The sequence below is a fragment of the Megalobrama amblycephala genome, linkage group LG14, assembly GCF_018812025.1.
Source record: "Megalobrama amblycephala isolate DHTTF-2021 linkage group LG14, ASM1881202v1, whole genome shotgun sequence".
NCBI classification, from domain to species: Eukaryota; Metazoa; Chordata; class Actinopteri; order Cypriniformes; family Xenocyprididae; genus Megalobrama; species Megalobrama amblycephala.
Window position 1 is genome coordinate 49,535,547 of NC_063057.1, and position 26,947 is coordinate 49,562,493.

Sequence of the window (26,947 nt, forward strand, 5' to 3'; positions counted from 1 at the left end):
GATTTTTTGCTCTTATCTAACACAGATCGGAATTTGTTGCACACGTGTAAACACAAAAGATCCAATTTTTTCGCATCCAATCTGAGCCAATTCCAAATGTGGTTTTAAATCTGATACATATCCGATCTCTGGACATGCGACCTACGTCTAAACACGCATATCCGATTCCCATTGGAATTCCAAGCCACCACAAGGCGAGGGCGACACGTTTGCTCACTAAAAGGTAGCTTTTTATGTTGTATTATGAAGCAGACGTGCCTGTATGCACTTGCACTGAAAATTCACAACTTTATTATTGAGGTAGGAACTTTATATGTCTATATATTTTTCCTAGAAAGAAATTGAGGGCACACACACACATTTAGCAGCTGAATATCAACTTGAATATCAAGAGACCACCATGTTTTTTTTTTTTGTTTTTTGTTTTTATAAGCCAAAAGCTTTACTGGGTAGGCTACTCTCTCTCTCTCTCTCTCTCTCTCTCTCTCTCTCTCCCACACTTGCTCGAATTCATTCAAATAAATATAATCTTACCTGCTACTTTATTTCGCAGCAGAATTCTAAAACTAACGACTGTAGATAAAATACAAACGCAAATTTTAGATTTCACGCTTTAATAGCACGGCCATTCAAAACCCGAGGGTCTACCATGTGCATGTAAAACTATCAATGACAATCATTTTGGGGCGGGAAGTAATGTAAACACAGATATCGGAACTGCTCTAGTTCATCCCAAAGGTGTTATATCTGGTTGAGGTCAGGACTGTCAAGGACTGTGCAGGCCAGTCAAGTTCCTCCACACCAAACTTGCTAATCCATGTCTTTATGGACCTTGCTTTGTGCACTGGTGTGCAGTTATGTTGGAACTGGAAGGGGCCATCCCCAAACTGTTCCCACAAAGTTGGGAGCATGAAATTATCCAAAATGTCTTGGTATGTTGAAGCATTAAGTGTTCCTTTCACTGGAACTAAGGGGCCAAGCCCAACCCCTGAAAAACAACCCCACACCATGATTCCCCCCTCCAACAAACTTTACACTTGGCACATTGCAGTCAGGCAAGTACCTTTCTCCTGGCAACCGCCAAACCCAGACTTGTCCATCGTATTGCCAGGCAGAGAAGCGTGATTCATCACATGAGTCCAGTGGTGGTGTGCTTTACACCACTGCATCTGACTCTTTGCATTGCACTTGGTGATGTAAGGCTTGGATGCAGCTGCTCCGCCAATGGAAACCTATTCCATGAAGCTCTCTGAGCACTGTTCTTGAGCTAATCTGAAGGCCACACAAAGTTTGGAGGTCTGTAGCTATTGACTTTGCAGAAAGTTGGCGACTTCTGCTCACTGTGAGCTCAGCATGTGCTGACCCCGCTCTGTGATTTTACGTGGCCTACCACTTCGTGGCTGTGTTGCTGTTGTTCCCAATTGCTTCCACTTTGTTATGATACCACTAACAGTTGACTGTGAAATATTTAGTAGTGAGGAAATTTCACGAATGGACTTATTGCACAGATGGCAATCTATCACAGTACCATGCTTGAATTCACTGAGCTCCTGAGAGCGACCCATCCTTTCACAAATGTTTGTAGAAGGAGTCTGCATGCCTAGGTGCTTGATTTTATACACCTGTGGCCATGGAAGTGATTGGAACACCTGAATTCAATGATATGGAGGGGTGTCCCAATACTTTTGGCAATATAGTGTATATGAATTCTCTCCACTGTGTATGTATTTTTTGATCCACATAACTTCTGGCTAATTTCCTCAAGCTCATTTCACCAAAACCTAATTTTAACATGTTTTGTTCAGATTTTATTTTTTAATACAGGACCAGTTTGTTCTTTTATTCATACATAATGGATTTTATAAGGCTTAGATAACATCAAGATTATGTTGGTTTACTAGCAAGGAACATAATTTCTGAAAATCATGCATGACTGCAATATGGCAATCTCCCTGAAGGCATTCAAATGTTATTTTGCTGCAGTCCCAGAAATCAGATGCTACAATAAGTAGTTTCTGATTAGAAATTATAAAGCTTGTGTAACTTAAGTATAGAGTAAATTTAAATAAAATGGCACAGTTTATAAATGAATGTGATATGTAAACACAAATATATATTTTTAAATATTTTCACAACAATTCTTATAAAAATATAAATTAATTTAATGTGTATTTAATAGTTGAGTTTTTGATTAGTTTTATAGCTTTTTTTCTATTTACCTCTTATATTAATTTCAGTTATGTTGACATGCCGAGGAACTGTCCGCTCTTGTAACTGTCATATCATCCACATACACCTTTCCAACAATCTTTTATTTAAAGCTGGAGAAATGCAGCTCCACTTTACAAATCCTATTGGCTTTATTTCTGCAGTGTCATATCGCTGCCAATTAAAATTCTGCTCCCGCATGTGTATTCTCTATGTTCAGCCAAGAGTGACTGAGGCAGAGTTTGATAAGAGCTCTCTGTACGCAAAACATCACAGAGGTGCATGATGGGAAAGGTTGAATCAGGACTGTGCTGGACTGTGTGCCATAAATGTAAAACATTAAGGTCAGAAACGTATTCTACGCAAATGCAGATGTGAATGCTGTAAGCATCTGGTCAGTTTGTACATAGTTGGCAGCAAACTTCATCACTCAAGGATTCATAGAGGTACTTTCAAGTGTTTGTGTTCACACATAGCTACAGCTAAACATGTTGACATTTTATAGGAATGTGATTCAGGTTATTCTCTGTTGCTCCATTATGATAGTAATTTCCTGAAAGATAACTGACTATTTCACAAAATAGCACCCATTGTGGCGATGCTGAGAATGCAAAATGTTGAATTGTGTTTTGACACATATACTACCCAAGTAATAGGGGATTTTCTCGCGACCTTGCATGTTCCCTAAAAGTTCACAGAAGAACATTACAAAGAGGACATTTGAGATGTTAACAGAACATTCCCACATGGTCCTCTTTTAGTCATATAATAACGTTGCTGATATGACTTGTGGTGGATGTTCCATATTGGTTATTCTGTGGTCACATAGCAACGTTACAAAGAGGACATTTAGGACGTTAACAGAACATTCCCACATGGTCCTCTGTTGGTCATATAATAACATTCCTGTTATGGCTTTAGGGGGACGTTCCATATTGGTTATTCTATGGTTAATAGAACGTTCCCATACAGTTAGTCATTCCCTGTTAGTCAGATGGGGACATTTCATTCAGGACAGATCCGATTCTCCGAACTGCGGTGACAGCACCCATCGCATGTTATAGATCAATTGACATGATTTAAAACAATATTTGACAATAGGTGCCGATTTATGTTTCTGTCAGTTGGTGCCCACACTCCATAACTGAGCACGCACACGTAATATCTGAGCCAAAGTAGAGCCATGAGGACACTATATTTGAGAATGCGCGAGTTTTGTGGAGACATTCGTGCTGCACATTACATTGATGCGCTCTTGCGTTAATGTTTTACATTGATGCCCACTCGACATGCATCATTAAAAAATGCCTTAGTAGCTGTCTCAAGTGAACTATAAAAATGAAAAGAACGTCATGTCTGAAAGCTGCAGTCGTTTTTATTGGTTCTGTCAGGACCACTATCATCAAATATGATTGATAATTGTATAGAGATTGTATTGGTGGTATGGTTCTGTTCTGGGCAAGAACTCCCTGCACATCCATGCAGCCTAGCATGGATAAGAACAGGGAGAGCAGCAATAACCCCCCTAGGGTAAACAGAACAGAACCAACATATGCAGGTAAAATTAATGTCAATAATTTAACGTACACATATTTTAAGAATTAGTTTGATTCAGGGGAATCATAAGGCCAATCCTAACTGAAGTGAGGAGGAGCTGGGGATGGAGGAGGGTAATTAGCTCCTGAGAATGCAATAGCTGCTGATAATACTGAGGAGCATATATATGGATGCTGTGTTAGGCGTTGTATTCCTATAGGTAGACATGAGTCACCTGGGAGACAGCTGATGCGAGCTTGACTGATGTCACCTGCCAGAACTGACGCTAACTCTTGATATTAATTGCATTCTTTAGATTAATTTACATGTTGGCACATAGTGGTTAAAGGCACTTAATATAAAGTGGGTTCACTGTTCTGCCTCCTCTTTTCATTTACCATCTATTTTAAAAGAAAATTGAAGATCCCTCTCCAATAACTGAAGAAATGAATGACTTTTACCCTTACTTCAGCATTTATTACCCAATGACCTTGCAGTGGCACTTCAGTGTCAATTGTAGTTCCTTTAAAGCATAGCCATAATCTGAAGATAGAGGGCCTAATTAAAAGTTCTTCATCAGCTTTAAAAAGTCACTGGGGGAATGTGGCTTTTAAAAGTTAAAATCTTATTCAGATGAAGCAGTGCTTTTCTGTAGTACATTAAACCATCCAAGATCTCCGTGCTTTCCCTTTCATTGCTGCCTCAGCATCCAAGGTGAAATGCATTGTTCCTACCTTTTCATGAATGCATTTTGTACTGAAAGTAATTGTGTGCATGTAATAGCACAGGCAAATAAAGAAGTACATACAAGAATGTCTTGAGTGATGAGGTTAATGAGTGAATATTTGAAAAAAAAAATCTTTAAAATGACATTTCCAGACAGCATCTAACAGTGTGTTCCTGATGTGGTAACTTACATAACCAACAAATAGGCTTGCATCTACGCACAGTGGCTCTGTATCCATCTTGTGAAAGGAAAGGGGCATAATCTACTCATTTATTCTCTACCTTCACCATGTGAAACCTTCTTTGCCCTGCATGATGGTGACAATATTCACAGTAAAAAGTAACAGAAGGGATTCATCTGCTTTATGGGTGAGCGTATGTATGTGTGCACTTGATTATAAATCAGCTGGGAGGGCTACATATAGTGCCAAGTTGAGTGGGAGGCTGTTTATTTTCCACCCGCTCATCAGATTTCTTTTAAATAAAGGAAAGTACAGTGATAATTTTGAACATATGGCTAAATCCCTAAAATAATTCAGCTTCATCTGTCATTCAAGGATTAGTTCGCACCAAAAAAAAAAAAAAAGTGTCATCATTTACTCTCATGTTGTCATTTATCTACCCTTCTGTTCGTGAAAACCCATATAATTTCTTTGGAACAGTTTTGTCAATGAATAATAAATGTTTTATGTTTTCAGTTATTTTTTTAGTCAATTTTGAATAATAATTTGTTGAAAAAAAAGTGTTCATTTGAGGGTTTACACAACAACGATGTACTAAAAACAAAAAAGTTTTGAAAAGTTAAGCATACAGGCATCAATGTTGTCAAAACAATCCCCGTTCACATGGATCTTAAAAAAACTAATAAAAACACTGCAATATTTATGCTAGGCCAGTACTTGCTGGTGTCACTTAAAGAAACACTGCGCTCCTATTGACTGAACACATTATATGCATGCGCATGATGTCACAGTTTTCACAGATTCACATTTTTGTAGCTTACACGGAGGCGATAACATCGTTTAACATTGTAATAATGGTTTTCAAAAACTTGCACTTTCAAACCCGTTTTCAAAAGTTTGCTCTTTCAGGCACCCAAAATGCTGTTGTCATGTAAATGACAGGCCAAAACTCATTAAAAAATGTAGTTCCCTTTCGTGGGAACTATCGACGCTACGTCGGATGACGTGATGGGAACCCTCTGTATTTTGTGTTCGTGAAGCACCTCTGTATCCAACCAATGAAAAGACGCGACGTCAGAGGCGGGTGATGTCACGGATCAGGAAGCTATAAAGCACACCTGAACACAAAGCACGCCAGCTTCTGTTGTCTTCAGCAAGCGCTCTCTGTATCTTGTTTGTCTTATTTATTGTTGTCTGTCTGATATATTCACACAGTGATCTCTTCGTCCAAGGACAAGAGTTTCAAGCACAATATATATAAGACACAGTTAATATGGCGGAAAAGCAGCAATTCAGAAAGTGTGCTCCTCCTTGCCCACGCTTTATGGTGGCTGGGGATACACACGATATGTGCGTTAGATGCCTGGGGGTTGAGCATGCACAGGCGGCTCTCGAGGGAGGGTGCACTGTGAGCGGCTCACCCTCAGAGTGCTGCGATCGCGTCGAGCGCTCTTCGAGGAGAGCGCCGAGGCGAGTGTTCCCCGCGGGTCCGGTCCCGCTGCTGCCGAGGCACAGCGCAGGCTGCACTCGTGGGGTTCACAGATGGATCTAGCGGAGGGGGAAGAGACGGGCTCTGCCTTATCGCTTCCCTTACCCGCTAGACCCAGTGTCTCTCCTTTGGCGGCGGAAGCACGCGTAGCGGTTTCTTCCTCCCGAAGGGAGACACCGATGCTCAATATATCTTCCTCCGAGGCGGTTGATGTAGAGGGCGTCGATGATGAACCACCATCAGCTTCACCAGCTTATGAGAAGCTTTTAGAGGTGGTGACCAGGGCTGTTGAAAAGTTGAATATCGAATGGCCTGCGGAGAAAGCTGAGTCCAGAGTTAAAAGTAAACTGGACGAACGCTTTCTTCCCCCTTGGTCACTGCCTCAGCGCCGGGGTCTGCCGTTCTTTCCCGACATCCATGCCGAGGTGTCGAGGTCGTGGAAGAGACCTGTGCAGTATCGGCTGTACAGCCCGCAGACATCGCTGTACAGCAATATTGTCGGTCTTAAACATCACGGCTATGGGGCGATGCCTCGGGTAGAGGAGACGCTTGCGAGCTATCTCTCGCCCGAGACCGCGTCGTCCCTTAAGACCCCGGCGCTGCCCACCAAGCTGGATGTAGTTTTGAGAGGCAAGGCTTATTCGGCGGCAGGTCAGGCGGCGGCATGCCTTCACACCATGTCGATCCTCCAGGCTTACCAAGCCGACCTGCTGGGGGAAATTGACCAGAGCGGGGAAGCGTCCTTCGAGGCGATTCATGAGCTTCGTAAAGCCACAGATTTAGCTCTCCGGGCCACTAAGGAAACGGCCAAATCCATCGGCCGTTCTATGGCAGCCCTGGTGGCCACGGAGAGGCACCTGTGGTTAAATTTGTCAGATATTAAAGAGCGTGACAAAAACATGCTCATGGACGCGCCACTGTCTCCTGGTGGCCTGTTCGGCGACGCAATGTCAACGGTCATCGACAGGTTCCAGGAGTCACGCAAACAAGCGGCAGCATTTTCCAAAATTATTCCCCACCGCTCTCATCCCCCCGAGGCTGCTGGGCGGGAACAGCCTCGGCCGACAGCCAGCTCCTCAGCAACATCCGCGCACAGAGCGCAACAAAAGGCCAGTGTCGCCTCCCGTACTCCCCCACGCAGTGCCTGGGGACCGGGACGGGCGGCACAGGCGAAGCCTTCCGGAGGTAGGGCGGATCTGAGGACCGTCATTATCTCTCGGAAGGCTTCAAAGAAGAGGTCCTGACGTTAGTGGCGCAGGATCTCTCGAGGGCAGCCCCCTCCGGGGGGATTCGGATATCGGGTCCTCCTCGGTGCCCTCAGGGGACTGTTCTGTTAACCCTGCCACCCAGCGTGCGTCAGGGCACAGCGGTCTCCGCCGATCCTCCGTGGAGGGTCGGCCAGCACGTGATTCGCCTGTCTGCCGGTGCGCCGCGTCAGATGGACGAGCCAAGTGCTCAAAAAAACACCAGAGACCAGTCTCGAGAGACTGGTTCCCTTAGTAGAATATTTGTAAGAGTGGAAAAATCTCCCGAATGTTTCGAAGTGGGTGCTGCTCATGGTAGAACAGGGCTACAGAATTCAGTTCGGTTCACGACCACCCAAGTTCAACGGGGTGCTTCCTACGGTGGTAACCCCAGAGCAGTCTCTGGGTAATGGAGCAAGAAGTAACGATGCTTTTGCAAAAAGGGGCTATAGAAAGGGTTTCCCCTCCCAGCAAAATGTCGGGCTTTTACAGCCGCTACTTCATTGTTCCAAAGAAGGATGGAGGGTTGCGTCCGATCATAGATTTACGTGTGTTAAATCGATCAGTAAGGAAGTTGAAGTTCAAAATGCTTACACTCAGACAGATCATACCTCAGATCAGGTCCGAGGACTGGTTTGTAGCGATAGATCTGAAAGACGCATACTTTCATGTATCCATCCATCCTTCACACAGGAAGTTCCTCAGGTTTGCTTTTGGGGGCGAAGCTTACCAATACAGGGTTCTTCTGTTCGGCCTATCTCTCTCACCCCGCACGTTCACGAAGTGCGTGGATGCAGCGCTGGCTCCGCTGAGACTCCAGGGCATCTGCGTGCTGAACTATATCGACGATTGGTCGATACTAGCTCAAACAGAACAATTGGCAGTTCAACATCGAGATGTTGTTCTGTCGCACATGAAGAGGCTTGGGCTGAGGCTCAACGCCAAAAAGAGTGTGCTGGTCCCGAGTCAGGTTGCAAACTACTTAGGTGTAATCTGGGATTCCACCACGAGACCGGGGGAATGGAAACTCCACACCGAGGTGGTGGAGTTGATATGGAAAACTTTCGGTCGAGCTCAAGTCGATCTATTTGCCACAGAGGAGTCAGCTCAGTGCCCTCTGTGGTACTCACTTCAGCACCCAGCACCTCTAGGGCTGTGTAACGAATGTAGCGGTTATTAATCAATGTATGGATGAAATATGAATATAATAATTCATAAGGTTATGAATAAATTATGATTCATATATCGACCCAACGGGGAATTAAACATATATTGTGAATCAATTACAACGAATTATAATCAATTACATATATGATTAGTTCTGGTTTAATAATTATTTAGAGAAACTGTTCGTTTGTCCAGCAAACTAAGTCCCTCACAGAATATTATAAACGGAGTTATTCTCTGGCCATGAAAATAACTTGCTGTTAGCATAAAGCGATCGAAAAACGTTAAAGTGACTTGGTCTTCAGTTGAAAGAACAACAGAACAATCGAGCATGAATTAAGTGTTTAATATATGCAGCTACGACTACAGAGATTATACGTCTAAAATATATACAGAAGTATATACATATATATATACACAAGAGTGAAAATGAAGAAAAGACATGGAAAGAAAGATGATCAAAGGATGGCAAATTACACAGTTAAACATTTTTGGGAGAGAGCCAGCACAGAAATCAGTTTAGACAAATTCAGATAAATGATAATACTTGCTTATTGGTTCAAGTCCGTGTGTAGCAGTTTCAATGCGCCTGGCTGGGTTGGTCCTTTCAGAGAGGGTTTCTCCGGCGGGGTTTTCAAAAGAGGTTTAAACTGAAGAGTAACTTAGCGAAGAGAGAGAGAGTCTAAGGAAGTGGTCCTCCCGAGCTGCGCGCGTGGTTGGGAAGCGCGGTCACCTGAGGCGTCCGGAGAGACGTGCACGAGACGATCGGGAGAACACCGGGAGAACATAGGAGAAGGTGTGTGTCATTGTTTTTATGGAAACCCAAGCTAACACACCTCCTGAATTGTAGCGGCCAATAGAGGCGCAGCACTATTTGGCGGGCAAAGTTCCTTGGTTTGGTCTCCTAGATGAATTTGCATACTTAATGGCTATCAGCCCGGATTTCAAGATCGAGTGCTTTCTTCACATTATCATTAAACACATAGAAAAATGCATATGTCAGCCATGTGACCCACCTCAGTGAATAGCTCGAGTCCGGAGCTTTACGGAGAGATCAAACTCGACAGATCAGAAAGGCATAGGCAAGAAGTTATGGTTTACAGACAGGATTCCCCTATTAAAATGCACACTAGCACAAATACACTCATTTAAACACTAGGAAACATGCATAGGCTCTAAAATATATCATGTATATATTCCAGCATAGTGGTAGTTCACATATACAGTTAAAAATGTATGATTGTGTGTTTCTGTATGTGTCTGTGTGTGTGTTTTTGTGTGTCCCTGTGTGTGCGGGGTGTTGGAATGTGGATCTGGTCAGTCTCTGGGGGGGGGGTGCTCCTTTTGAAGTCACCAAAGTGAGGAAGTTGCACTTTCTGTTTACCCTCGCAGGTCCACAAAAGTGTCAAGTGGGCTCATCTTTGGCAGATCTGTTCAGAGCCAGGATGGTTTTACAACCCAGTCCAGCATGCTAAAAGCGTTCTGAACATTCCAAAGTTTATTGATTATCCTGATACGTGTGCATACGCTACAGCTGGATGCCATGCTGCAGACGTGGCCGAGGCTGCGTCTGTATGCGTTCCCCCCAGTCTCAATGCTCCCTGGAGTTCTGGAGAAGTTTCGCCAGGAGAAGGTCGACCTAATATTGGTGGCCCCTTACTGGCCGACCAGAATATGGTTTTCGGACATAATGTCGCTACTTCACGGCTCTCCCTTAGAGCTTCCTCTCAGGCAGGATCTCCTGTCCCAAGCGGGCGGCACGATTCTCCATCCCCGCCCAGAAATGTGGAAACTGTGGGCCTGGCCCCTGAGGGGGCAAGGCTCATAGGAACTGGTCTCCCAACCGAGGTTGTGGAGACCATCCTTCACTCCAGAGCTCCTTCCACGAGGAAGTTGTACTTATACAAATGGAAATTGTTCTCTGTGTGGTGCGAACAGCATAATTTGGACCCAGTCCATTCTTCAGTCCCAGACGTGCTTCGGTTCCTTCAGGAAAAATTCTCGGAAGGTTTAACCCCTTCCACGCTGAAAGTATATGTGGCCGCTATTTTGGCTCATCATATTCCTGTAGGGGGCTCCTCGCTGGGTCGAGACCCCCTAGTAGTACGCTTCCTCCGTGGTGCACTCAGGTTGAGACCTGTGGTGCGCACGAAAACTCCGACCTGGGACCTCACTATTGTGCTCCAAGGGCTGGCTGAGGCTCCCTTCGAGCCAATAGAGGAGGTGTCAGACAAGTTCTTGACACTTAAGACCATTTTTCTTCTGGCCGTCTCTTCTCTGAAGAGAATCGGTGATTTACAAGCGCTGTCAGTCGCTCCATCTTGTCTTGAATTTGCACCTGGTAGGGTAAAAGCCTTCCTGCATACCAGACCAGGCTATGTTCCAAAGGTTCCAACGAGGGTCCCAGGTCCCATTGTACTCGAGGCTTTCTGCCCGCCTCCTTTTGCAAATTTGCCCTGCCCTGTAAGAGCATTAGATGCGTACGTTCACAGAGCTGCCCTGTGGAGAAAAACAGAACAATTGTTTGTATGTTACGGGTCCCCTAAGAGGGGGGGCCCAGCATCTAAACAGCGGATGAGCAAGTGGGTGGTCGAGGCCATCTCACTTGCGTATGAGACGGTGGGGCGCCCGTGTCCTCTGATGGTGCGGGCTCACTCCACGAGAGGTATGGCTGCGTCCAGAGCTCTTCTATCTGGTGTCTCTATGGACGACATTTGTGGTGTGGCTGGATGGTCATCCCAGCACACCTTTATTAGATTTTACAATCTTCACCTCAACATCACTCCGGGGGCCAGGGTGCTACAAGATAGCAGCCAGGCACTCGGAGATACGGCGTAGTTGGGATTGCGTTCCCATCACATCATCCGACGTAGCGTCGATAGTTCCCATGAAAGGGAACGTCTCGGGTTACGAGTGTAACCCCTGTTCCCTGAGTAAGGGAACGAGACGCTACGTCACGTGGCTGTATCTCCGGCATACCTGGTGCGCTTGCTTCAGACAACCTGCAGAAGCTGGCGTGCTTTGTGTTCAGGTGTGCTTTATAGCTTCCTGATCCGTGACGTCACCCGCCTCTGACGTCGCGTCTTTTCATTGGTTGGATACAGAGGTGCTTCACGAACACAAAATACAGAGGGTTCCCATCACGTCATCCGACGTAGCGTCTCGTTCCCTTACTCAGGGAACAGGGGTTACACTCGTAACCCGAGACGTTTTTAGTTGAAAATGGTGTTGTGAAAACAGCCCCTAAAATGAAGCTAAGTTTTACTTTTGAATCTGTTCAGATTTGTCCACTGACCATTTCACCAGGTTGCATCTTTAGGCCAGTAGTTTGTGACAACTAACTTATAGAGTCATTTGAATTATTCACTTAACCAAAAAAAAAACAAAAAAAAAAAACTTAATTCATGACCAAACCAAGTCTTTATACAATTTAATAAAATTTGTGTATATACAAATCTACTCAGAGACTCCAAATAAAGTGTTTAAGCATCCTGCAAAAAACAAACAAATAAAAAAGTTTAGTTCAAAAACAAGACACTATTACTGCATGCAGCCTGCAGAAACAGTATCATACAGTATATCTCGCTCAGAAGCTTTACAACATTAATATAGACATTTTATACATGTATGATATAGTATCTAAGTTTAAAATTATTCTACTTTGGATTTCTGAGATGTGCACAATACAATACTCAGCAAATACTGATAAATGTGATTTATTTGATTAATTTATTTCCAGTTTATGCAATTAATTTGATTAAATCTGTTCGACAGCGTTACTTTTAACACTCAGAGATATCAAACATATCAAAGAAAACAAAAATAAAAATAAACCAGTCTCTCCCTTACCCACACGTCATCACTTCAAACACCCTGACAGATAAGGATAAGCCAATTTTTAATCAAATGGAGGTTTTGCTCCAAGAGAGTGAATGAAAAGAGAGAGGGGTTGTCATTAGTTCCAGCAGTTCATTTTCTGCAGGGTAGCCTAATACCTGTGACAGCTCAGACTGAATCTAAAGCAGGTAGGTGTGTGTGCTCTGGGACGAGATGCTGAAATCGGAGTTTGGATTAACAGAGAGATTTGGGGACTGGAATGTGCTTTCCCCTAAACAGATAATTAAGAAAGGAGAAGGATTATAAGTTGTGTATATGTTGGAAAGAACATATAAAGGACATATAGAGGACGTTTAAATGTGAACAAGGGACGTTATTAAGCAGAGTATACTGCTATAAATGAGTTTTCACTTGCCTCGTGAACAGAATGGGAACATTTCTATTTCTCAAAAGAGAGGAAAACAGCAGGAGAGAAGAGAAAGGAAAATGAGGAGTGTGTGGGTTTAAACAGTTGTTTGATTCTGTTTATATGTGTTTGTGTCTAAAGAAAGGAGACTGTCCATGATCAACTCAAAAAGCTGTGCTCTTTCTATCTTGTAAGTGTCATGTTTTATGCAGGGCTTGTCCCTACAGTTCACCTGCAACCTTTTTTCTTAAAATACCAGAATAGAATCAGAGAACAGATAGGTGAATGTAGCTAATGTAGCTACATGTAGCTAAAGCTCTTTCTGTCTCTCTGGACGTGAAGATATGTAGTTCCCTTTTGAAGGAACTCGCTCTGTGTCATAGTAGCGACACTGTGGGAACACCTCTGTGTGATTGCGTCTTGAAGCATGTGTGAAATCAGTCCAATGGAATGGTGGGACATCACAGGCAGGGTGACGTCTCCTTGTCTATTTACTGTTGTCTGTCCAAGCACTATATATATATGTATATACAGTGCTCAATGTAAATGAGTACACCCCCTTTGAAAAGTAACATTTTAAACAATATCTCAATACTCAATAAACACAAAAACAATTTCCAAAATGTTGACAAGACTAAGTTTAATATAACATCTGTTTAACTTCTAACATCAAAGTAAGGTTAATAATATAACTTAGAGAACAAATTTTTCAGTTTTACTCAAATTAGGGTGATGCAAAAATGAGTACACCCCACTGAAAGTCTCTGGAGCAAAGTTAAATTTAACTACAAATGTCTAATTTAACAAGAATTCAACCAGAGGTGAGTCTAATTATTCATTACACAGGTGTCCAGCAGACAATTGACTATAAAAGGGTGTTAAAACCCCTTCCCATTTCATGCTGTCAGCAATGGCACCACATGGAAGAGAAATGTCACAAGACCTGAGAAAGAAAATAATTTCTTTACACCAGAAAGGTGAAGGCTACAAGAAGATCAGCAAAGCTTTACTTCTCAGTCAGAATACTGTAGCAAAAATACAAAAATGTTAAAAAGATGGAACTGCAACCATCACACAGACGTCCAGGTCATCCACGGACGTTAACACCTCGATACGAGCATACGAGAAGGGTTGAAGAAAATTGGCATGCAAGTTCACTGCAGTTATCTAAAGAAGTAGAAAGCCAAACTGGGGTGACTATTCCCCATGACACAGTACGGCATATACTGCAGAGGAATGGCATGCATGGGTACCGTCCACGAAAGAAGCCTCTCCTAAAGCCCAGGCACAAAAAAGCCCGCCTAGAGTTTGCCAGGGCCCATGCTGACAAAGATGAAAACTACTGGGACTCTATACTCTAGAGTGATGAGACCAAGATAAATGTTTTTGAAACTGATGGCTTCAAAACTGTATGGCGTCGCAAAGGTGAAGAATACAAAGAGAAATGCATGGTGCCTACAGTGAAACATGGTGGTGGCAGTGTCCTTATGTGGGGCTGCATGAGTGCTGCTGCTGTCAGGGAGCTGCATTTCATTGATGGCATCACAGATGTACTGCTCTATACTGAAAGAGAAGATGTTACCATCACTCTGTGCCCTTGGTCGTCGTGCACTTTTCCAACATGACAATGACAATGCCAACATGACAATCCTAAACACACATCTAAGGCCACTGTTGGATTTCTGAAGAAGAACAGGGTGAAAGTGATTCAGTGGCTCCTGATCTGAACCCAATCGAACACCTATAGGGAAGTCTGAAGAGACAAGTTGAGCATCACTCTCCATCCAGTCTCTAAAAGAGGTCATTCTTGAAGAATGGAAAAAGATAAATGTTGCAAAATGTCGCCAACTTGGTCATTCCATGCCTAGAAGACTTGGTGCTGTCATTAAAAAACATGGAGGCCATACAAAGTACTAGATGTACAGGTAGTAGTTTTTGTTGTAGGGTGTACTAATTTTTGCATCACCCTAATTTGAGTAAAACTAAAAAATGTGTAATCTAAGTTATATTATTAACCCCTTACTTTCATATTATAAGTTAAACAGATGTTATATTAAACTTAGTCTTATCAACATTTTGGAAATTGTTTTTGTGTTCATTGAGATATTGTTTAAAATGTTACTTTTTAAAGGGGGTGTACTCATTTACGCTGAGAACTATATATATATATATATATATATATATATATATATATATATATATGAGAATGAGGAGCAAACAATGTTTGTTTCTCCCTGCACTCACTACATCACAGGTGGGAATGCACATGATTTTTGCATTGTTTGTTTGTGAGTGGCTGTCGCTGCGTTCTCTATGCTTGCGGCCCCCGTAGTTTGGGGTCTGCTGTTGCTGAGGCACAGCAGCAGCTCAGATCGTGGGAATCGCAAGTGGATCTAGTGGAGGTGTTGGAGACACATGCTGCGGTTTCTTCCCCCCAGAGTGAGAGCCCAGTGCTGCAGCTATCCAGCTCTGAGGAGTTGGATGTGCTCAGTATCGATGCAGGAGAAGTTGAGGATTAGCCACCTCACTCTCCTGCCTAAAAGGAGGTTGTTGAGGTTATAACTCGTGCCATGGCCAAGTTAAATATTGACTGGCTGGCCGAGAGGCAGGACGTTTGTCCCAAAAGCAAACTGGATGAAAGCTTCCTGCCAGTAAAATCTCAATCTCCACATCGGGAGGTTACCATTTTTTCCCGATCTCCACACTGAGGTGTCGAGATCATGGAAGAAACCCTTCTCAGCCCGGCTTTACAGCCCCAGTTATTCTAACATAAGGAGACTGAAAGAGTACAGGTATGGGGCAATGCCTAAAGTTGAACAGACGCTTACAAGCTATCTCTCTCCTAATACTGCATCATCCCTCAAGACCCCGACATTACTTACTAAGCCATGCAGAACAACTTCGGCTTTGGTGAGTAAAGCTTATAAGACAGCAGGTCAGACCAGTGCGCCTCTGCACAGTATGTCACTTTCTTTTTTTTTTGCAGGCATACAAGGCCGACCTGCTTCGAGACCTGGATGAAGGCAAGGGGTGGAACAGGATGCAGTTCATGTGATGCTTATGACAGATGCATCTCTCACAGCTGGGGAGCGATCATGAGTGGTCGCTTAGCAAGTCTATGGAGGGACTATCATCTTTTGTGGCACTTAAACTTGTTGATGGCTGTTTGTTTTATAGCTTTGAAATGCTTCCTCCCAGACCTACGAGGCCGTCATGTGCTTGTCCGTACAGACAACATATCGGTGGTCTTGTATATAAATCATCTATTAATCATCTGTGGTCACACCCACTTTACAAACTGGCACACCAGATCCTCCTGTGGGCTCAGGGAAAGATGAGAGCACTCTACATCCCTGGGCACCAAAACCTGGGACATCCTGTCGAGACGGGGTCTGAGGCCCAAGAGATGGAGGCTCCACCCCGAGGTGGTGGAGCAGATATGGAGGGAGTTTGGCTAGGCAGAGGTGGACCTATTTGCATCCCAAGAAATGACACACTGTCCGCTCTGGTTCTCCCTCACACATCCAACTCCTCTGGGGCTCGATGCCATGGTGCAGATGGGGCCTGGGGCCCGTTCTGGCCGTCCGAGTTTGGTTCTCGGACCTTATGTCCCTCCTTGATATTTTTGCGAGATTCTGATCAGGAGGGACCTTCTATCCCGGGGGTGGGGGGTTGGTGGACAGAATGTCTTTCACCCCCTGCCCAGAGTTGTAAAAGCTGTGGGTTTGGCCTATCAGGGGGCACAACTCATAGACTCGCATCTCTCAACTGAGGTTGTGGAGACCATACTTCACTCCAGAGCTCCCTACATGAGGAAACTTTATGATCTGAAGTGGAGAGTATTCACTTTGTGGTGCCAGAATCGTCAGCTGGACTCAGTTAACTGCCAGGTTGGTACAGTGCTAGATTTCCTGTAGGAAGTTCTCCAAAGGGCTATCCCACTCAATAAAGAAAGCCCACCTAACGGTTGCCCTGTTGTGCTTAGAATTTGCACCAGGAATGGTGAAAGCATTCTTACACACAAGACCGGGTTATATGCCTAAAGTGCCAACTAATGTGCCACGGCCCATAGTTTTGCAGGGTCTCTGTCCTCCTCCCTTTTCAAACTCAGATCAGGAAAAGCTAAATTTAGCATGTCTAGTTAGGACACTTGACACTTATGTCCACATAGCTGCTCTGTGGAGAAAGTCAGATCAGTTATTTGTATGCTTTGGTTCGCCTAAGAAAGGTTTTCCCATGACCAAGCAGACTCTGAGCAAGTGGATAGTCAAGGTTATTTCACTTGCTTACGAGGCTTCTGGACAACCTTCACCAATGACTGATAGAGCTCATTTGACTAGAAGTGTGGCGGCTTCTAAAGCTTTATTGCCAAGATTCCTTTCAAGATGTGTGTGATGCGGCGGGTTGGTTCTCTCCACTCACATTTTTAAGGTTTTATGATGTGAACTTGGGCTCTGCAACAGGTTCCCAGGTGTTTATGTCTTAGTTGTGCTTGTGGATTCACACTAGACAGGCACTTGCCAGTACGGCAAAGTGGGTATTAGCATCTGTAGTATTAAACAGCGTGAGTTCCCTTGAAAGGAAATGTCTAGATTACAACTGTAACCATTGTTCCATGAGAAGGGAGCGAGATGCTGTGTCGCCCTGCCATAGTTCCTGCACGCCTGTGATTGACTTGATTTGGCCTGTCAGAAACTGACATTGTTTGGTTTGGGTGCTCTTTGACGTCCCCCCCCCACCCTTTAGGTTTATTGAAAAACAAACTGAACAGAACCACCAGGTATTAACAGAGAACTGACAAAGGAACTGAACAAACATAGGGCTTAAATACACAGTGAACAGAAGATCTAAACGAGACTAACTAACAAGACACAGCTGAACTCAAACACTAATCAAATCAGGAACCATGACAACAAACAAGTGGCAGGAAACTGAGAACCAAAGAAAAACACTCTAAACATGAACTAAACAGAACAAAACTCAACTCAAACCGTGACAGGATGTTTTGTTGAAAGCAGTGGAGGATCCTGGTATGGGCAACTTCAACCTCCACATAATGTTCTCAGATGTGCTCTTCATTATTCTGTCACTCATTTGCAGCAGTTTTAATGTATTGCACCACTTCTTGAAAAATAATGTTGTCCTAGAGTCCTGTAACTTTTTCTGCATAGCTCCTTGCACTGCACTTCCCTTCCCTTTGATTTCTGCTGCCCATAAGGAAAGTTTCCTCACCCGCTAGAAGCCAGAAGTGAAAAAGGGATGAATGTTATTATTAATAGCACCGTATAACAAAGGTCAGGTTAATCAAGTCAATGAAATTGTAAATTAAAATGACATTAAATTATTAAATTATTTCACGTCTGGTCTGTGTTTGTGTTTTGCTTCAGTTTGACTTTGAGATAGTTTTGTACTATTCTCAGTTCAGTTTTCCTGTTCATGCTTATCTGTTGCCATAGTTGTTTTTACTATATAAATAAACGATATAGTAAAAAAAAAAAAATAAAAAAAAAACATATACTGTACTTTGACCTTCTGTAATGACCACGTCTAGAAAACACATGTTCCCACTTCTGTAATAAATATGTAGATGTTAGTCCCGTCTGAATTGGTATATGAAATCACAGACGTCAGGTGATAATAATTGTTACTCAAAATATGTTGCAATCGCCACTGACACTTTATTAAAAAAAAAAAAAGAATCATCAGCGATAAACACAGGACACTACTTCTCAATGGAAGGAGCTAAACTTTCTAAATAAAATTTACATGCATCTAATCAAATATAATTTTAACATACAGTTAACTAATTAAGTTTTTGCTGTAGCATTTGTATAATAGTTTTCTATTACAACCATTTTTACTTAATAGAAAGCTGAGATAAACAGACACACACTAGAGATGTATGGGCCATTTAACTTGTTTAATGAATCACCAGAGCTCTTTTTTTCACTGGTTTTTCCATCACAATAAACAGACAAATAAAAACAGCAAACTCCTTCCAGAATCACATATTATTCAATTGCATATCATTTCAGTGCCCTTAAAATAAAACACTGACAGGCTTTTTATTGTAACTGACAAACAGGCTGTCCATAAACTACATCATGTTCCCCTCAGTAAAGCTAGACTGTGTCGGAAAGGGTCGTACATTTATTATGAGGAGTAAATCTTTATAATGAATAAGGAAGAAGAGTGAAATAGGGAGATTGTAGAATGCAGTGTGGATGAATGAAAGTTTTCTGGACCCTCTATAAATCCATGTACTATTTTTTTCCCAGGGCAAAGACTTAGCGATGAGAATGCTGACCAAAGGAATAAAGCAACTCAATAAAGTACAGCCGAGAAGCTTCTCTCTGTTCCTCGTTGTCACTTTTACTGTTTGAAGGCAGGGAAGCGTTGACATTCTGGTTATTGATAAGCCACTGAATGAAAAAATAAAGGTTATTAATGCTCACTTGGCTTCTGTTGAATGGGAAGGTGTCTGAGGAATTGCATGAGATTGTAAGTCCTTTCAAGAGTGCTTCACAAACCTGCTTTATCATGGCATGTACATGTATCTACATCTACATAAAAATAATTAAACATTTTATATTTCTTTATCAAATTGTTCACAAAAAAAATAAAACAAATACAAAGTTTTACCAAATTGTACAAATTGTTTAAAAATTATAAAATAAGCTAGATTTATAACCTCTGACCTCTGGTCACAATGCATGGAGTTCTGGGTGGTTGCGAAAGCATTTCTGGTTGCTAAGGTATTCTGAGTGGCTGCTATGTAGTTGCTTATGGTTTCTATGGTATTTTGGGTGGTTGTGAAGTGGTTTCCATTTTTTGGTCCATTTAGAAAAGCAATGTTGTAATTTTGTACTATTAATGTTGGAAGTTAAGTCATTGGATGTCCTTTCATTTCACTATGATGGTTATGTTAACGGTCCTAATGTTCTCTCTCTCTCTCTCTCTCTCTCTCTCTCTCTCTTTTGTCCCCTTAACTCCCTTCCACTATCTACATCTTTATCTGTGAATCAAACAGAAATCCAGACAAGGGCCTCCAGTTTCTCATCTCTCGTGGTTTCATTCCGGATACGCCTATAGGTGTGGCGCACTTCCTGCTCCAGAGGAAGGGGCTGAGCCGACAGATGATTGGCGAGTTTCTTGGCAACAGCAAGAAGCCGTTTAACAGAGATGTGTTAGAGTGAGTATATGAAAATCCTACCATAATCCATAGCTCAAAAAAAGATAAATGAGAATCTGCAGAAATATCGTAAAAGAGAGAATATTTACACTTTTAAATGGAAGCATTTGTTTTTTCTCTGTGGATTTGGAGAGTTGTGGCAATTTTTAATGAGATCTCCCTTGGCTGCTGAGCTCCACAGTCAAACTGCAGAGCTTTGCACTTGGAAAATATGCACTCTTGAGACCTCTTAGCAGATTCAGTCTCTCTCTCTCTCTCTCTCTCTCTCTCTCTGTCTGTGTGTGTGTGTGTGTGTGTGTGTGTGTAGTACATGTGAGGTTTCTGAAGTGATTCATCTTCTAACCCTAAATGAGTAAATGTATCTACTCTGTATGAGTAAATGTATCTACCCTGTGTAAACTTTAAGGTAACTTTAAGGAAATCTTAAAGGTAAGTCTTTAAAGTGTTGGCTTTTAAAGTCTGGAAAGCAGACAAAACACAATAAACAAAGAAACAAACTTAATTTAATCACAGACTATTACTAATATATGCTTTCTTTTGGTACATATGCATACATTGTTGTTATTGTTAACAATTATAAATTACTTTTCGTCATTTGAAATAAAATTAAATATGAGTATTAGATGAAAAAGCTTAAACTTATAAAGTTTAAGTTTAAGTACTAAAATGACTAAAACTAAAACGAAAATAAATATAAGATAAAGCTAAAAATAAATATTATAGAGAAAATTTAAATGAATACTAAAATACATACATAAAAATTATTTAAATAATAATTAATAAATGATTAATAAATACTATTTTAGCATATAAATAATACTAAATCACTGACCATTGAAAGACTTATAATGAAAAATACTAGATTATCATTTTCTGTTGAATACAAGAAGTCAAGAAGAATGTTTGCAGTTCAGAGAAAAAAGGGGGACAAAAAGAAAGAGAGAGAGAGAGAGAGACCAAAAGCATGCAAAGGTCTTCCATCTTTGGAAGTGAGGAATGAACTTCACATTGATAGATTTTTTGGAGCATTTGGGAGCTTTATTATTTTCCCGTAGAACCCTGGAAAGGTCTTTTTCAAATACTCCCCAGAAAGCTTTGCAATGCTCTGGTAATCCATCAGTCCCTGGTGCTTATCTTTTTTTTTTTTTTTTTTTCTGCTGCGCCCAACATCTGCACAAAAGCTTGCATTTTTTTTTGCAAAGGTCAAGGTGTAGGCTTAGTAGTAAAATGTCAGAAGAAAAGAGTTTTTAAAGTTATTTGAGCAGTGATGATCAAAGAGAGAGAGGGGAAAAAAAGAGTTACACTATATTGCTTATTATTTTTTATTTATATATATAGGCTGTATAAATGAGTATTACCACACATTCATTTGGTATACCTCACTGGTTTCATAGCTGAATAGTGCATACTCCACCAAAAACCTACACTAATTACATTTTTTTTAATGAATTTCCTCATTTTGGCAAGTGGGGCATAAATAACATACCCAAAATAAAAAGGTTGCTTCTCATAAGTCATTCTGGATAGACGCCTAATCAACATATTTAGAAAGCTGACACTTGAGAGTTAACAGTTTAAGACTCAGAATTATTCAGACTGTTATTAATATGGAAATATATAAGCTCAAACATAAAAACAAAGAATATAATTTTAAGTATACAAAAATATTATATAAATGTGGTATAACAACTTATAACCACAATTAAAGTGAAGCCACAAGTGAGGTCATGCTTCATTTCAAATCTGAGGATTATATCTCTAAAACTATGCATGTTATTAATCATTTCCTGAGATCATGCCATGTGTGTGTTTTTAGAGAAGGCTAATAAAAATGCTAATTAAATTATTTATGGCCCCTGTAACTCCCATGCACTCTAATGTCTGAAGCGGAGAACTGTCCATTCACGACCCTATTGTCTTCCTTCGACGAATGTTAGCACCTCTGCTGTTATGAGACTTAATCTTCATTATTCTTTTATCATTATTCTTTTGTTTTCATTCAGCCATTATTAGCCTTTATTCTGGCATTATATGGACTGCCCATCAACACCACTTTCATTAATCTACCTATTACCTGAAGTCTAAAAATATATTCTTAGGACCTTATTGTCATGAATCAGGTTTAATTGCTCCTTATTTTCTCCTTTCTTCCTATCGTTTCTTTAGTTAATTTCACCTGCAGCTCATTTCTTCTCAGCGTTCGTGCTGATTGTTCACACACCTGTTGCGTTTCTTCTCTGGGTCCTATTTCCCCCTGACAGAGTAATCCGACCAGCTATGGACCCGGCGAGGGAAGGGCTGATTCGTTCGGCGGTGGAGATGCAGGGAGTCATGCTCGGGAGACATGAGGAGGAGCTTTCCGCTGCAAGACAGGCTGTAGAGAGTCTCGCTGGCCAGGTTACTGATCTTAATCACCGCTTTCAGTTTCTCTGCGCCGAGCGGTCTGGGAGGCAGAGGCTGAGTGCTGCAAGCTCTTTTCCCATTTCAAGGAGGAGATGACGAAAGTCTTCGATCGCTCTGTCAGCGGGCGCGAGGCGTCTCATCAGCTAGCTGTGCTTCGCCAGGGCAGAAGGTCAGTCTCCGACTATTCCATTGGGTTTCGTACTCTCTCGGCAACCAGTGAGTGGAACGAGCCTTCACTGACTCGGATTCTGGAAGGTTTGTGCTCAGAAATTAAAGATGAGATTTATGCGCATGTTGGCCATCAGATTGGAGAAGCAAGCTGAGCTGCGATGCCATGCCCGAGTGCCCTGTGCCACCTATTTCACCTCCTGCTTCCGCTCCTGTGTCGTTCGAGGCTGCTCAGATTCCTGAGCCTATACAGGTGTCTGGGATACGGATCATCAGCGCCACATCCTGCATCGGCTGTGCATGTACTGCGGAGGTTCTGGTCATCTGGTAGCGGTCTGTCCATTAAAAGGATGCGCTCATCAGAAGAACGGGGAGTACTGACGGGTGCAGCTGCGAGATCCCCTTCGGAGAGAACACGCACCATCTTCCCGGTCACACTACACTGGTCTGGAGTCATTGCCTTGTGTCAAGCCTTTATCGATTCTGGCTGCGAAGGAAATTTCATGGACGAAGCGTGGGCTTTGGAGCATAACATCCCTCTTCACAATCTTGACAAGCCTACTCCTTTGTTTGCTCTGGATGGAAGTCAGCTGCCGTGTACCCGTCTCGCCACCGCTCCGGTGAGTCTCACCATCTCGGGAAATCACCAAGAGACAATTTCATTTTTTATTTTTTGTTCCTCCATCTTCCCTATAGTCTTGGGTCACCCCTGGCTAGTCCAACATAACCCTCAGATTATGGGGACCATCATGTCATGGAAATTGTCGTGTCCGCTGTTCCTTCTCTCTCTTTTGTTTTTCAGGAGGAACCTGCGGATTTGTCAGGAGTGCCGGAGGAGTATCTCGATTTGCGAGCTGTGTTAAGCCGTTCCTGGGCCGCTTCTCTCCCTCCTCACCGCCCCTACGATTGTAGCATTGACCTTCTTCCCGGTACCACCCCCCCTCGTGGGCGCTTGTATTCGCTTTTCGCTCCCGAACGCGAGGCTCTTGAGAAATATTTGACTGAGAGTCTCGTGGCCGGGACCATCGTTCCCTCTACCTCGCCCGCCGGTGCGGGGTTTGTCTTTGTCAAGAAAAAAGACGGATCGCTGTGACCTTGCATAGATTATCGAGGCCTTAACGACATAACAGTTAAGAACCACTATCCCTTGCCTCTTATGTCGTCAGCTTTTGAGATCTTGCAGGGGGCCAAGATTTTCACTAAACTCGACTTCCGTAATGCCTACCACTTAGTCCGGATCAAAGAGGGAGATGAGTGGAAGACAGCGTTTAATACTCCCCTTGGGTACTTCGAATATCAGGTTTTACCGTTCGGCCTTGTCAACGCTCCGGCTGTGTTCCAAGCTCTTGTCAATGACGTCCTATGTGACATGCTCAACGTCTTCGTCTTTGTTTACCTCGATGACATTTTGATTTTCTCGCCCTCTCTGCGAGTGCACATCCAGCACGTTCGTCACGTATTGCAGCGCCTTCTGGAGAACCGTCTCTTCGTGAAGGCTGAGAAGTGCGCTTTTCATGTCTCTTCCGTTACGTTCCTTGGCTCGGTAGTGTCTGCTGATGGCATCAGCATGGACCCAGCCAAGGTGCATGCGGTGGTTGAGTGGCCCGTCCCTGACTCTCAAGTTGCGCTGCAGCGTTTCCTTGGATTCGCAAACTTTTACAGTCGCTTTATTTCCAATTTCAGTCGAGTGGCTGCTCTGTTAACAGCCCTTACGTTGCTTTGTTTGGTCTGAGCCTGCGCAATCTGTGTTTGGCAGATTAAAGAAGCTGTTTTCCATGGCCCCTATTTTGGTCACCCCTGACACCGCACGACAATTTATCATCGAGGTGGATGCCTCTGATGTGGCCGTTGGTTCCGTTCTTTCGCAACGTTCACCGCAGCATGAGAGGGTTTATCCTTGTGCATATTTCTCCCGTCGGCTTTCGCCTGCGGAGCATAATTATGATATAGGAAATCGTGAACTCCTTGCAGTTTGGTTAGCTCTCGAAGAGTGGCATCATTGGCTTGAGGGTACCTCAATTCCGCTTGTTGTGTGGACAGACCACAAGAATTTAGAGTACATTCGGACGGCTAAGAGACTTAATGCGTGTCAGGCTAGTTGGGCTTTATTTTTTGGGCGTTTTAATTTCTCTATCTCCTTCCAAGCCAGACGCTCTCTCTCGCCAGTTTGGTACCTTGGACAGCGCTGCCACTCCGAGACCATTTTGCCTGATGGTTGCGTGGTTGGAGGCGCGGTCTGGGGAATAGAGAGACAGGTCAAATCAGCGTTGACTAATATAACTGTTCCTCCCAATTGCCCCCGCATCGTTCTGTTCATCCCTATCTCCATTCGTCCCAAAGTACTACGGTGGGACCACTCGTCTAAGTTAATGATTCATCCTGGGATAAGAGGTACGCTTGCAGCAATAAGTCAGCAATTCTGGTGGCCCGCTCTCTCTCTCCAGACGTTCGTAAATTTCACTACTTGTGCCATTTGCGCCCAGACCAAGTCTAGTAACTCTCCTCCCGCGGGGCTACTCCACCCAGTTCTTATTCCGTCCCGACCTTGGTCTCACATTGCAATAGATTTTGTGACAGGCCTTCCTTCGTTGGCCGAGAATACTGTCATTTTGACTATTGTTGACCGATTTTCTAAGGCTCACTTTGTTCTGCTCTCCAAACTGCCCTCCGTGAAGGAGACGGCCCAATTGATGATCGAACATGTTTTTCGTTTGCATGGTCTCCCCACTGATATTGTTTCCGATAGGGGTCCCCAATTTGCGTCTATGTTCTGGAAGGAGTTCTGTCATCAGATTGGTGCCTCGGCCAGTTTGTCATCTGGTTTTCACCCCCAGACCAATGGATAGGCTGAGCGCACCAATCAGATTTTAGGACGTTTGCTCCATACCCTGGCCTTCCGTAATCCCGCATCGTGGTGTGAACAATTGCCGTGGGTGGAATATGCACACAACTTCTGCCACAGGTTTTTCCCCCTTCCAGTCTTGCCTGGGGTACCAACCGCCTCTCTTTTCTTCCCAGGAGTCGGAGGCCTCGGTTCCCTCGGTCATTTGTTCATTGGTATCAGCGTACTTGGAAGACTGTCAGAGCCGCTTTGTGTTGTAACAGAGAACGTACTCGCCGCTCTGCAAATTGCCGTCGCGTCAAAGCTCCGAGGTATGTCTGTGGGCAGAAAGTGTGGCTTTCCACACAAGACTTGCCATTACAACACACCTCTCGTAAATTAGCTATGCGTTTCATTGGTCCTTTTTCCATTTCCAAGATTCTTAGTCCCATTGCTGTTAGACTCAAATTGCCTCCCAACTTACAATGCGTACACCCCGTTTTCCATGTGTCATGTATTAAACCAGTTATTCGCGCTCCCGCCCAGCCCTCCCGTTGTGCTGTCCTTGTTGATGGTTCTCCCATTTATAGGGTGAGGAAGTTGCTGCACGTGCGTCGCCGTGGGCGTGGACATCAGTACCTGGTCGATTGGGAGGGTTATGGTCCCGAGGAGAGAAGCTGGGGCCAGGGGGCGCTCCTCGGGGGAGGGGTACTGTCATGAATCAGGTTTAATTGCTCCTTATTTTCTCCTTTCTTCCTATCGTTTCTTTAGTTAATTTCACCTGCAGCTCATTTCTTCACAGCGTTCGCGTTGATTGTTCACACACCTGTTGCGTTTCTTCTCTAATTATTCCCCCTTCTTTGCTTTGCTGCTAGCCGCGCTTCATTGTCGGATTATTCCTTTCCCACGCTGGTGTTTGCTCCTCGCTTTCTTAAAGAAACCTTTCTGACCTGTTATATTGTGTGTGCCTCAGCCTCAGCCTTAGCCCCAGTCCCTGTCACAGACACCTTCTCAGGATCTCACCATCTGTAACTTCGGTTCCCTCTGCCTGGTCTCTCCATCTGCCGGCCATGGGTTTTCCCATCTCCAGCCTGAAGTTACCCTGGTCTGTGACGGCTCTGCGGCTCCCCTTGATTCTTGTTATTGACTGTTTATTTTGATACCAGCTGCGAGTGTGTGTGTGTCTCCGCACTTGGCAGTCTGCCTACGTTTATATTTTTGAAGGACAGTTAAAGCTGTGTTCATTGCACTCTTTTGCCTCTGGGTCCTGTTTCCCCCTGACACTTATGTGAATTCTTGTAACAAAATAGATCTTAAAATACATATAGCACCTGGTGTGACAGGAGCATTAGAGCTACAATTAGTAACAAGCTACATAACAATTTAAAGGATTAATATTACACTTTTACACAAAACTCACTTTAAACTACATATGAATGTTTGTAGAAAGTCAAGTCAATTCACCTTTATATAGCGCTTTTTACAATGCAGATTGTGTCAAAGCAGCTTTACAGTGATAACTGGTATATAATTTTGTCTGCACAGCAGCTCTTAAAGGAAATGGTGTC

General features: G+C 43.3%; 1 protein-coding gene across 3 annotated transcripts in view; it reads left to right on the forward strand.

Annotated features, from left to right (window-relative positions):
- The window catches only part of iqsec3a (IQ motif and Sec7 domain ArfGEF 3a), a 205,245-nt gene that overhangs the window by 108,001 nt on the left and 70,297 nt on the right, over window positions 1–26,947 (forward strand). For all 3 annotated transcript variants that reach the window (XM_048155563.1, XM_048155564.1, XM_048155565.1), the window contains one exon: window positions 19,826–19,987. In XM_048155563.1, the coding sequence (XP_048011520.1) occupies window positions 19,826–19,987 (162 nt within the window). The remainder of the gene's footprint in view (window positions 1–19,825; window positions 19,988–26,947) is intronic.